This window comes from Ostrea edulis, chromosome 10, assembly GCF_947568905.1.
Source record: "Ostrea edulis chromosome 10, xbOstEdul1.1, whole genome shotgun sequence".
NCBI lineage: Eukaryota > Metazoa > Mollusca > Bivalvia > Ostreida > Ostreidae > Ostrea > Ostrea edulis.
The window spans coordinates 7590396-7604813 of NC_079173.1; the positions used below are offsets into that span (position 1 = coordinate 7590396).

Below are 14418 nucleotides of genomic sequence, written 5' to 3' on the forward strand. Positions count from 1 at the left end.
AAAATTGAATTCAATGATAATTGCATTATATCATATATTTAAGTAATAAAACCAGTATTTAATTATTTCAAACACTTTTTATCCTCAAAGCAGGCATATGAATATCTAATACGTGACTTTCGAGATACGGATCCACTCTGACTTTCATCGCGCATTGAACGTACGGTGTAATCTGTAGGACACGTCACTTCCGGATTACAATAACAACTAAGTAAACAAGCTTGGGATACTTCAATTGTTATCAAATTCCTGCATTTAAATGGTATCTTTGAAAGAAATGAATTACTACAACCATTTTATAGGAACATGCGTTTGATTAAAATATGTGGTTTGACGAGGGAAATAAATCTAGGGAATATCTTGAGGATATCGGTAAAACCTCACGCCTTGCATCCAATGATACGCGTCTAAATTCGCCTTTTCCCTTTCATCTAATTTACACCCAGGTACTAAGCAACAATAGTGACTTTGGTCGTCATCGTAGGACTGTGTATAATAGCTCTTTACGGACCGTCGGCTAACGAAACACCATTTGTATCAATGTCAACTTTGCCCTACAATATGTTGGTGATCAAATACTTATTGTCTTGAAACACAATAATATATTTATTTACACTAAAAGCGATTATCTACTTGTAAAGATTTTTCTTGTTGTTGTATAGAATAAGTGTTTTTTATTAGTCATCAATATATTCCTATGCCATTTAGAGATTTTGAGAAAAAATGGCTGCCAACACATTCACAGCTAATGCCCCTTTAAAGTACAGTATTATTAGTATCGCGACTGGCTGCATGATAGCTGTAAAATGCGCATTTCTTTCGGAAAAGAAATTTTTAGATTGTTAAGCAGGGGGCATCGATTACTAAAGATCGCATTAACAGTTTAAGTGAAATTTAAATTTGAATTATCTGGCCTGGTGTATGATTGATAATCGTTCTTACTATTGTTGAATGTTTTGACAGGTTTTCTTTTCTTTGGTGTTTTGGGGATTTGCCATGGTAACCGATTCCGTCACAAGTTGTAAGTGTACCTTAAATATTGTTGATATTTTTCTCTACCACGTAAAACAGTTTACATGTATTATGAAAGTTATAGAAAGTAATTTTGTATGTCGCACGGTGTATCATGCTTTTGTCATCTTGTGCTCCAATCTAATTGAAATTATATGTTAGATCCTCTTGCATACTCGCTACACAAACATCTAACAACATCCCGTAGAGGGTCACGTCAGAGGTCAAATTCGATTGACCAATGAAATCACCGCTGGCAAAATCATTGAATGTTTGTTGAAGCCGATAAGTCTAGAGTGATACCGAATTTGACCTCTGACATGACCCACTATGGGATGTTTTTTTATGTTTGTGTAGCGAGTATGCGAGCGGATCCAACATCTAATTTTAATTAGATTGCTTGGGCTCTACAGATATAGATTTTCATGTTCATACTATTTTGGGTACTATTTTTATTCACCCCAACTCCTTACTGTTGTGATACAGATTTACCTTTCTGTTTATCAGCTTCTATTACCCAAACTCTCTGCTTATTGTAGCTCGTTTTTGCTGTCATTTAATATCTGAACAAAACATAAGAGTGAATGAGATTCAAAATTGTCTTTTATTACAATACCAAATGACGAAAGAAATCTTCAACAGAGGATTCTGGGGGAAATCAGCTAAAACATTCTACATCAAAGTACCTGCAAAGCTAAATTACTCAAAGTCCGATTTCCCCCAAAGAAGACAAAATAACAAAAATAATGCAAAAATAATTTCTAATCTCTCTCTCTCTCTCTCTCTCTCTCTCTCTCTCTCTCTCTCTCTCTCTCACCTTTTTTGTTGTTGCAAAAATGATGTGGATGTTTGTGCGTACAAATGTACGCCTGGCTACGCGCCTGGCAACACATAACTACAAGATTGTTCTTTACCTCAGTTGAAATTTCTACATCGTGGCGTTGGGGGTGGGGTTGGCAATCACTACTGCTAATAAAAAAGAGGGGGGGGGGGTCAGCTGATATATTTTACTTTGCATGTTAAGGTGACTAGCATTGTATATGAAAATAACGGACAATGACGCCCCCGGGTCTCTGTCCTGCGGTCTGAATATTCCGCACCAATAGGAAATTGTTCTTCCTGATAATATGGTAACTGTTTATTGACTACCAATTTTCCACGGGCAGCTCATCTTGTTAGAGCGGCTGTTCATGTTATATAATGGGTACAGCATCACTAATTATATGTAATTAAATAAACGAGGCACAAAAGGGGGGAAAATGAACAAAATACGCTTTCTAGACACTTGTCTGTTTGTTTGATATGCATGTACATTATTACTATCACTACAATATTTGTGCTTTTATACCTACATTAATCGATAAAATGTACGATTTTTGTTATTGTCTTTCAAAGTTATGGGAGAGCGAGAAGTGGTCAGGAAAGAGCGGAAATCCGGCGCTTACCGCCTCTCCGCCTACTACACGGCCAAAATGGTTAGCGAGCTGCCCATGATGATAGTGCTGCCCGTAGTCCAGCTCACTGTCATGTTCTGGTTAGCTGGAATCGGTGGACCAGTTAAATACGCTATGTTCCTGGGAATAAACCTCCTGAATTGTTTCACCATGCAGGTGAGGGTCACGTGACATTAAAACAAATTCAGCAATGTACACTCCCAAGCACCGCCGCCTTCTGTGTTAAGTAGGAATATATCACCAGAGAAATTTAGTTTAAACATTTATCCAATGCATTTAAGACAATATATTAATTGCAAAATACAAAGCAAGTTATACAATTTGATATGAATGGATTGATTGTATCTTGCTTAACGTCTCACTCGAGAATTTTTCACTCATATGGAGACGTCACCAAGACTGGGAAGGGCTTCAAATTTAAGCCTATGCTCGGCGCTTACGGCCATTGAGCAGTGAGGGTTCTTTAGCGTGTCACACCTACTGTGACACGGGTCATCCGTTTTTAAGGTCATCTCCGAGGACCCGTGACATTCACACCTGATGCCGAGCGTTTGGCGATGGAACTACACTACCTGTTTTAACGACTTAGGTGTGTCGCGGCCAGGATTCGAACCCCGGGCCTTCCGCATGCAGGGTGAACGCTCTAACCTCTCGGCCACCGCGGCGGTTGATATGAATGGAAAGTGGGGATGTATATAATAACATTTTGAAAACTTTGCCGTTTCTAGAAACCGAATTTAGTTCGAAATAGTCTTGTACGCGCTATCAAGAGCCTGTTCTGCGTGTGATAAGTTTTTAAATCGAGACAGGCTACTGACAAACAAGCTGCAATCTCTACCCAGAGTTGTCGTTTCTTGCTCTCAGTTACAAGTGTACATGTAAGTGAGTGTAAGGAACGAAAACTCTGGGTAGAGATTGAACAAGTTAATGTTGCAGTGGTTTCAACAGTCTCGTTTAAAGTCAGCATTTCGCAAATTTTATGGTCGTTATAACGATCTAATTTGCCAATATACCCCATCATTGGGTCAAATGCTATCTGACGTGTTTCATACCGATTATTAGGTCGTTCTTTACACACTGATTTTGACTACGGATTACCCTGTTTATCTGATCAAGAGATAGGGCTTACGGTGGGTGTGACCGGTCGACAGGGGATGCTTACTTCTCTTAGGCACCTGATCCCATCTCTGGTATGATCTGGCTGTAGATTCCAAATTCGTTTTCGCTGTACTGATAAGACAGGTTGCAATATATATATATATATATATATATATATATATATATATATATATATATATATATATATATAAGGACTAAAGTTCCAACAACATCCGATACCTCAAAGTGTCGGATCCACAACATGGATACAAGGTCAAATACAAAAAATTATACAAAGCACTAAAATGACCAACGACACGAACAACGAGATTGTCAAATTTTCGGGACGACCCGTCCCTTCTTCAGGACAAACGAAAACAATTACATAATGTGGTCAATATCAACAGAGCATAATAAGAACAACTACATATAAATACATCTAGCACTACAACTACACTAATCTACAAACGTATTTACAACGCAGACTACATGTTTTTGGTCTTTAGGCTTGCCAATCAATGTTAAAAGTGGAGCGAATTAGGACATGCCTTATTCGTCCAAAGAGCTGATCCAAAATGTCCGAAAAGAAAAACAATAAACTTAATTAATCTCAAGTGGAACGAGTTAACCCAATTACGTTGACAAATAGTAAAGCTAACTCGTACCCAGAGAGATTCTATTTTAACCATGCATAATTTATAAAAGATAATAGTAAGTAACAAATACAAATAAATAAATAAATGAAAATAAGCTATGTAAACGAAGTAAGAGATGAACAAAGTTTGAGAGAAAGATAATGTAAACAACAAGTTTGAATAAGTTAACAAAATGGACCAACTCCAAACAAAAACAAAGAATAGGCAGCCCAGGAAATTGAATCAACATCAGACATTCCCGTACTGATCATGTCTAGGGTAGATGTGTAAGAAAAACGTAGAATCACGGAAACTGATAAATGGGTTTTACATGTAAGCAATCGGTTATGAAGTTCAAAAAAATTAAAAAAAAGATGGACTGATTGTAAACAGAATTGAAAAGAGAAAAAAAATGTGTATGATTAAGAAAAGATGAAGATAACAAACAGTGATCAATCTCATAACTCCTATAAAGGTGAAGATAACGAACAGTGATCAATGTCATGACTCCTATAAAGGTGAAGATAACGAACAGTGATCAATCTCATAACTCCTATAAAGGTGAAGATAACGAACAAGTGATCAATCTCATAACTCTTATAAAGGTGAAGATAACGAACAGTGATCAATCTCATAACTCCTGTAAAGGTGAGGATAACGAACAGTGATCAATCTCATAATTCCTATAAAGGTGAAGATAATGAACAGTGATCAATCTCATAACTCCTATAAAGGTGAAGATAACGAACAGTGATCAATCTCATAACTCCTATAAAGGTGAAGATAACGAACAGTGATCAATCTCATAACTCCTATAAAGGTGAAGATAACGAACAGTGATCAATCTCATAACTCCTATAAAGGTGAAGATAACGAACAGTGATCAAACTCATAACTCCTATAAAGGTGAAGATAACGAACAGTGATCAATCTCATAACTCCTATAAAGGTGAAGATAACAAACATTGATCAATCTCATAACTCCCGTAATGGTGAAAATAACGAACAGTGATCAATCTCATAACTCCTATAAAGGTGAAGACAACGAACAAGTGATCAATCTCATAACTCCTATAAAGGTGAAGATAACGAACAAGTGACCAATCTCATAACTCCTATAAAGGTGAAGATAACGAACAAGTGATCAATCTCATAACTCCTATAAAGGTGAAGATAACGAACAGTGATCAATCTCATAACTCCTATAAAGGTGAAGATAACGAACAGTGATCAATCTCATAACTCCTATAAAGGTGAAGATAACGAACAGTGATCAATCTCATAACTCCTATAAAGGTGAAGATAACGAACAGTGATCAATATCATAACTCCTATAAAGGTGAAGATAACGAACAGTGATCAATCTCATAACTCCTATAAAGGTGAATATAACGAACAAGTGATCAATCTCATAACTCCTATAAAGGTGAAGATAACGAACAAGTGATCAATCTCATAACTCCTATAAAGGTGAAGATAATGAACAGTGATCAATCCCATGTAAGGAATAAAACACATCAAATGTGGCCTGAATTTTGATACAGTTATAATTATGTTTTTTATTCCCCTCTCTCAAAACATGAACCAAGTTTCACTGATATTGACTTTGCAGTATTTCTGCCTATCCATTTTAAAGTGTCGTGGGTGAAGCTTATAAGGTGTGTCCCAGGGAAAAGACAGTATACTCATGTATTGCTTAATGAAAGGTGAAGATAACGAATAGTGATCAATTTCATAACTCCTATGAGAAATACAAAATAGAGAGTTAAGAAAACATGAACCCTTGGATATACTAGAGGTGGGGTCGGGTGCCTAGAAGGATTTAACATCCCCTGTTGACCGGTCACACCCACCGTGAGCCCTATATCTTGATCAGGTAAACGGAGTAATCTGTAGTTAAAATCAGTGTGCCAAGAACAGCCACCTAATTATATTATATTAAATCCAACATCCATGCAAGTCAGTAAATAGCTTGTGTATTGTTACTGTTCATTATTGTTTGTATGTCGGACTGTAAAAAGATCATTTATGATTATTTATTTACACAATAATGAAGTTCAATACCATCCTGTGTTTGTTTACAGAGTATAGGTTACGTCATAGGCGCCTGTGTCCACAGCTTTAAGTACAGCATCACTGCAGTGAACACATTGATGGTGGTATTTCTACTGTTAGGTAAGAATTTTACATTTATACTTGGTAGGAATTATGGAAAGCCAAGAGGGTTAAAATTCTATCCCTGTAACTGTGTATTTGTCACTACACAATGCACCATTCCTTCAATGTCAATATAAAAAATGTTAAACGTAGATGTAATATTGCTAAATGTAAATGTAGAGTTGTTAAGCATAAAAATGATAAATTCAATTTTTTTTAGCTCTTCTGAGCCGAAGGCTCAAAGAGCTAATCATATGGCCATATGTCTGGAGTGCGGTGTGCATCTACTTTTTGGAAAAAGGGCTATATCTCACAAACCCTTTGGCCAATTTTTGGAAAATTTGTCACAGGTTATCCTTGGCCCAAGGGCTTTCATTTATACCAAAACTAGGGTTGTGACCCTTTCACAAGGGGAGATAATTAGGAAAATGCAAACAAAAGTAGTGGTTGCTAAAAAATCTTCTTCTCAAGAAACACTGGACAAATTATAACCAAACTTATGCATAAGGATGAGGATAGGTTGTAGATAAAAAATATTGTTCAAGGCATCATCCTTGAGCAAAGGGTGTGGTATCAAGGTCACTTCAAAGTTGACCTTAAATTTTGTTTTGTTAAAACTTTGATATTTTGCTTAGTATAAGGACTAGGGTCATCAAATTTTGTCAGTTGATGCATCTGAGGACCTAATATCATGTTGTCTCAAAAGTAGGTCATGGTGACCTACTTTTTGAATTTCACAGGTAATTATTATTAAATGGATTTTGATGCATACCTTGGACACTTTTGAGCATATCATCATCAAAAGTTGTCAGATGATGGACCATGGGGCCTTAAAGTGCGTCATGTGAAAAGTCTGTCACCATGACCTACTTTTTAAATTTTATGGCCAATCATTTATGAATACATTTTAGGTTGTTATTTCAGATACCGAGAGGTTTAGAATCATCAAACTTGTAAGTAGATGCGTCTAGAGGCCTCGAAACATATTTATAACAAAAAAGTAGGTCACAAATTTCACATTTTCAATTTTAGATGCGTATTTTGGACACTATGAAAGCTAGGATCATCAAACTCTGTCGGTTGATGGATCTTGAGTCTTCATAGTTTGTTGACCAAAAAGTACGTCACCGTGACCTACTTTTGGAATTTGACGGCTATATTTTAATATTTGAACTGGAGCCACTCAATGAAAATAAACAACACAAAATCAGCTTCTAGACAAATTTATCATTACACCTGAAGAAGTTGCAAATCAGCTCTCCGGTATAAAAACATCCATAGCGATCGATTCCTATGTCATTCCAAACTCGGTTCTATAGGAACCTGCATATATCATAGCTAAGCCAATATGTGCTATATTGAACAGTTCCCTGGGAGAAAGTCTGGGAAAAGGCTGTTATCATGTGATACTAAAGCTTACACCTAGTAACCAACTTTAAAAGGATCTGTGATCGATTTCACTCGCCCCCAATTTTGCGAAACTAATGAAGAAACATCTTTGTAACATCTAAGAATAGCATGTCAAAATATCGATCAGAACCCGATTTTTAAGGTAATCAATGTATAACGATTGAATAATTTTGAACTATTTAAATCAGCATAAATGTTTATTGTTAAATTATGATGAAAGTGATATAATTCAAATTCACATGACTAACTGGTAAAGGATTAGAAGCAGATCTTTTTGCACTTGAAACTTTTTGGAAGAGTTATTCGCCCTTAATAAAAATTAGAAAATACAATTTTCTAAACATTTCTGTGGTGAATGATTAATTTTATTTCATATTTTTATAAAGAGAAAGTTTATGTACCTTTTTACCAAGAGATTTATATGACAACACAATTTCTTTGAAAGATATTTTAATAAAAAAAATACATGTATTCTTCCCATAATAAAATTATTTAGATAAATTAGATATCACAGAAAGAATAACTTTTTGTCGATTTAGAACTTCTAACCATAAAATAGTGATAGAAACTGGTAGATGGCAAAATGTTAAAAGAAAATGCATTTTTGTGACAAGAATGACTTAGGATATGAGTTTCATTATATTTTAGTTTGTCCACACTTACGTTTGTAAAGAAATCGTTTTATTAATTTGGAAAACAGAACAAATGTTAATATTATTAAATACAAAAATCTATTCCCATCTAAAAATACTATCATTTGAAAAAAGTATGTAAATTTATCAATTATATCAACACTTTGATTATTTAACTTTCATGCGCTAGTCCTCTAGAATATGTACATTGCATTATGTACATGTTCTTTATGTACGGTATATGCATAGGTGTGCGTGTATATGTGTGTGTATGTATGTATATGTTTTGTTTTTTCTTTCTTCTTTTCTCTTTTGTTCTACTTTGGATACTGACTTTGTGTATTGTATACTGTAGTATTTGTATTTCTCTATACCTTTTGTTCTACTCTGGATACTGACTTTGTGTATTGTATACTGTAGTATTTCTCTATACCTTTTGTTCTACCCTGGATACTGACTTTGTGTATTGTATACTGTAGTATTTCTCTATACCTTTTGTTGTACTCTGGATACTGACTTTGTGTATTGTATACTGCAGTATTTGTATTTCTCTATACCTTTTGTTATACTCTGGATACTGACTTTGTGTATTGTATACTGTAGTATTTGTATTTCTCTATATCTTTTGTTCTACTCTGGATACTGACTTTGTGTATTGTATACTGTAGTATTTGTATTTCTCTATGCCTTATGTACATTGGTTTATGAGAATAAATCATCATCATACATGTAATAGACTTCAATGTAAAATTCAAGGTCAAACGAAAAAAAGAAGAAGCAGAAATCAAGTTTTTGTTAAATTCCTTTGTTATGTTATTTTTATGCGATAAACCCTTCAAAATGATACCATGATTAGAAAAAAAAATCATACCATTCATTTATTACATATGATATATGTTCGTTATACATTGAATACCTTAAAACCGTTTATACGATATAATAAATCGATCGTAGAAAAGAGATTTTTAATCGTAGAAACGACTTTGTAAATCGTAGAAACGACATTCGATATCGTTTGTACGAGTTCACATATCGAACCAAAAGTTCAAGGTCAAAACGACAAATCTGAATTTCGTGTAAAATATAGTTATCGTTAACAATACAATAATGCGCATACAGTCAGAACTTCTCCATAAACGCATCTTATGTGATCTCCACGGTGAAGAGCTTGCCTAATTTAGTGTATAGAGTAAATAGCCGAATAACAATACCACGCTCAATAAATAAGTATCAAATTAAAAAAAAAATACCAAGTGAAAACGAAAAAATTTATTAATTATACACCAGATCCACATTCCTTGATACACGGCTGGCTTCTGAAATTAGTTCATCGTTAACTTCACATTTGATTGCTGTTTCCAAACGCAGAGGCGATTCCCAATACGAGATAAATTTTACAGTATAAATAGTTTACAGAGGTTTAGTGGCATTGCTCTCGAGGGAAATATGCCACTTAAGAATAATTCATGTTAGATATGTTTTGTGAAAAATCCCCTGATGCATAGAAGTATGCATTTATATTTGATTACGGTATTGAATTCTTCGCATTTTCCTCAAACATAAATAAATTAGACTGAAATCTCCGTCGCGGTCTCATCGTATGATTATTGTAAACAAACGAACTTTGGCGGAAGTATGTGCTGTCGCGAGTTAACATTTTGCTGACCTTGATAACTGACCAAACTAAGCTAAATCATCAACTAGATCCTTTGTAATTAAAATTTTGTAATCAGTGCAAAATATTTCTGATCGAAGAATTTAATCTGGGCGTCAATACCTGCATGGTTGATAGCTAAATCTGCCTTGGAGTGATTCAGTTAAAATAGCATGCATGCACGGATCATAGGGTTATTGAACTTACATTGGTGATTGTTATACACCTTAATTTATTTCCTGTATAAAACTAATACGATTTGGAACAAACATTTAAAAAAACAAAACTGTTTAAACAACTCTCACTCTTGCCCAAATTTTATTGGCTACGCAAGTCACGTGATTTTTAGTATGTTGCTCTCTTTACGTAATGTTGAGGTTCACTGATAATGAATACAGAATTTATTAGATGAAAAGCAAAGCAGAAACATGAAAAATATAATCATCAATTAAGGTATTGGGTAATGTTTTCTTTTAAACTAAAGGACACGGTGACAGATGTACGCAATCACACTGTCCTGTTCAAACTTCAAAGTTCAAAGTCGAACCACGTGCTTTGAGGAAAAAACACGAAAGAAAGAAGATGTATAACAAAACAGTTATAGACTGTGTCCTCGGACAACAGCTGTTTGACCCGAGGACGCATGTGTTGCCCGAAGTCGTAGGCTGAGGGCAACAGATCCGTTCCAGTGTCAAACAAAACAGCTGTTTTCTAAGGACACAGTCAATAACTGTATAATATTGACTGAGCCGAGTTTAAAACATTCGCGAAATTGTGAAAGAATTTTTACTACCATTTTGATGTACATATATGATTGATTGTATATTATTGAACGTTCCACTCGAAAAAGTATCACTCACATGGAGACGTCACCATTTCCTTTGACGGGCTGCAAAATTTAGGCTTATGCTGGGCGCTTATCGCCTTTGAACAGGGGGATCTTTATCGTGCCACACCTCGGTTTTTAGCGATCTCATCCAAAAGATCGTCCCATTTAGTCCCTCTTCCGACAGCCAAGGGGTACTGAGGACGTATTCTAACCCGGGGCCCCACGGGCTTCGTACATATATGAAGATACTTTCAAAACGTCGTGTAGTTAAGCGGTGTATCCTGACGTCATAGAAATATAGTACTTGTATCGTAAATGAAAATAGCAATTTGCACGAACTACATGTATAATTATTGGTTTTGCACTTTGAATGGGTAGAAAGAATTGAATACATGTACATGTATTATGAACGCAAAATCAGAGAGGCCGTGCAACAGCAAAAGAAAAAAAATAATAAAAATTAAAAAAAAAAAAAATAAATAAATAAATAAAAACAACAACAACAAAAACAAACAAACAAAAACAGAAGAAAAAACCCAAACACTACACATTACAATTATCCGATTATTCAAAATCAATGCGCGAATCTACATGATGCACATAATTAAGTATTCAAGGGAAAACATTGGCTTTATATTGTATAAAATTACTAAACATTTCATTACAGGTGGATTTTTTAACACGTCCTTTCCGACATGGTTCAGCTGGGCTAAATATCTATCCTTTCTCCATTATCCGTTCGCCGCCATTGTGACCTTGTTGTTCGGAGATATGGAACCCGTGCGGTAAGAATAATATTCTGTGTAACGTATTCTAGTATCTATAGAAATAGAAACATAGAATAAATGTCAGATATCTAATTTATGTACGTATACAGCTAGTCTTAAATCAAATGATGTATCACTTCCCTTACATAAGATATATTAAGTGTATGTCAGAATATCAATAGATTGTATTTATGTATCTCTTGAATATAATTGTCACACCTGAGTGATTTTTCTTGCTGGATTCGATCGATGCACATATCGGGCCGTCGGAATACTGGGCTTGAACCGAACGCTCTAACCTCTAGAGCGATGAAATCTCAAAATGAAGTGGAAAACTCTTGAAGAGACGTAAAACAGACATTTCCTAACCATGTACAGTACTATTGGATATGTGTATCGATCGAATCCAGCAAGAAAATCACTCAGGTGTGACAATTATAATCAAGAGATACATAAATACAATCTACTGGTATTATGACATACACTTATATCTTATGTAAGGTTCAAGCCCAGTATTCCGACGGCCCGATAGTCCGACGGGCCGGTATTCCGACGGGCCGATAGTCCGACGGTCCAATATTCCGACGTTCCGATACGTTGACCATCACCAATAATTTTAATTAATAGAGTTAAAATTTATTCATGTCATATTTTATGGAAATTACCAGAAACCGCCAATGAACAAAATCATTCATACATTCATAATACTTGCAATAACCACGTTTGTTGGCAAAAAAAAAAGGGAAAGAAAAGAAAAAAAGCCTAAAAAGCAAACAAAGGAAAAACAGAGCCCCGGTGTCGTTATCCAGGTGAGTCAAGACCTTATAAGAAGTGACTTAATTGTACAAGAAGTTGTTACGATAAGGCGTGAAATATGCCCCAATTAAAAAAAAAAATTACAAATGAAATATATTATGTTGGTAAATATCCCCTCTAAAAAATTTGGAATAAAACTCCAAATATCACTTTGAGATTGTAAATTACAGTGCCATGCCATTAAACGAAGAAAACGTTTGTAAACATTAGTTTATATCAAAGTTATTTTTAGGAAATGCAGCCGAGAAACAACATGTTTATTCCATTCCTAGTAAATATATAATGTTTATAGCATAAATATTAAGATAATATCAGCTAATACTGTAAATATTTGCTTGTTTGTAAGACTCTTTGTATAGCTCAACAATAAAACAATACACCATCTGTTGTAACCATTTATTCCAGTGTTTCAACCTACAAATGAAAGTACAAAACTTACCAAATTTATGACAAAACTTTGTTATGTAGTTTTCACATCAAGATAAATCCTAAAAACATTCAATATTTCCTCAAAACCGCATAACAGTCTACATCTGATAACTATAGAACTAATACTTAATAAATGTACATGAATTTACTCACACATTGATGGGTCCAACATTATTGAGCTATAACGTACTAAACAAAACGTGGGATTATCTGTCCATGCATGCCGTTCCAAAACAAACACACTTCCGGTAAAATAAGTAACAAAATAGTGGTCAACTATAATATTTCCGGAAAGTTTACAATATCGTTGACGATACACTCTTAATGACCCCCTTTTTCGGTTTTCCGCTGTAGGACATCATTCTCCCCACTATTACCAGACCCAATTTTTCAGAATGCCTGTTACTCAAACACATGTCTGTGGTACAAGCTGATGTTTGAAACATAGGAGGAATGATGTTTTAAAACAACTTTCCATTTCTCTGATTTCTTAGTAAAAATGAGAATTATAACCAAATTTCCTCTTATTATGCAATCTTTTGCAATATAATTAACAGATACCAGTGACTAACAAATTGATCAAAAATGTAACACTATACAAATATTGCTGTTTTTGAGGTCAATACAGTGATTAAGCCGCCTGAGTAGTACAATATTCACCGAGCCCAAAGGACTAAATCATCGTATTGACTGAAAAAACAGCAACATTCATTTTATTATATGATTTAATGATTAAATTATACAAACTCATTAAGTTATCCATGCCATCTTACTTGTTGACATACCGGTCCGTCGGACTATCGGACCGTGGGAATACCGGCCCGTCGGACTATCGGACCGTTGGAATACTGGGCGGTCAGCAGAGCGTTCGCCCGCGTGCGGAAGGCCGGAGTTCGAATCAAGGCCTCGACAGACCCAAGTCGTCAAAACAGGTAGTGACAGTTCCATCGTCAAATGCTCGGCATTAAGTGTGAATGTCACGGGTCCTAGAAGATGACCTTACAAACGCATATCCCGTGTCACAGTAGGTGTGGTACGCTAAAGAACTCTCACTGATCAATGGCCGTAAGAGCCGAACAAAGGCTTAAATGAAGCCCTTCACAGGTCTTGGTGATGTCTCCATCTGAGTGAAAATTATTTCTCGAGAGAGACGTTAAACAAGATACGATCAATCAATCAATATTGAAATTTCACAATCTGTAGGTAAAGTAGCACAAAGTTAGATCTATGCTTAGCGCTCAGGGCCGTATCAGTGAAGGTTATTTAACGTGTCAATTCCTACCACGACACTAAACCTCCATTTGTGCGGCCATACCCTCGCTTCTGAATGAAGAGCGTGTGGTGAAGGAGCAATCACTACCTATGTTTCCGTCTTAGGTTTGACGCGGTCATGTCTCCAGCGCTACTCGAACTCACGACCTTCCAGTCACGAAGTGAACGCTCTATCAATGAGCTACCACGACATATCTAATGTCGGGCCTTTGGCGGGAAAACAGTCTCTACATATGTTAAACGTCTTGGGTTTG

General features: G+C 35.5%; 1 protein-coding gene across 1 annotated transcript in view; it reads left to right on the plus strand.

The window, feature by feature from the left end:
* Positions 1-14418, plus strand: part of LOC125666691 (uncharacterized) — a 29480-nt gene that overhangs the window by 14530 nt on the left and 532 nt on the right. Inside the window, exons 10-13 of the mRNA XM_056151813.1 lie at positions 964-1021; positions 2407-2621; positions 6283-6373; positions 11548-11665. Coding sequence (XP_056007788.1) covers positions 964-1021; positions 2407-2621; positions 6283-6373; positions 11548-11665 — 482 coding nt within the window. The remainder of the gene's footprint in view (positions 1-963; positions 1022-2406; positions 2622-6282; positions 6374-11547; positions 11666-14418) is intronic.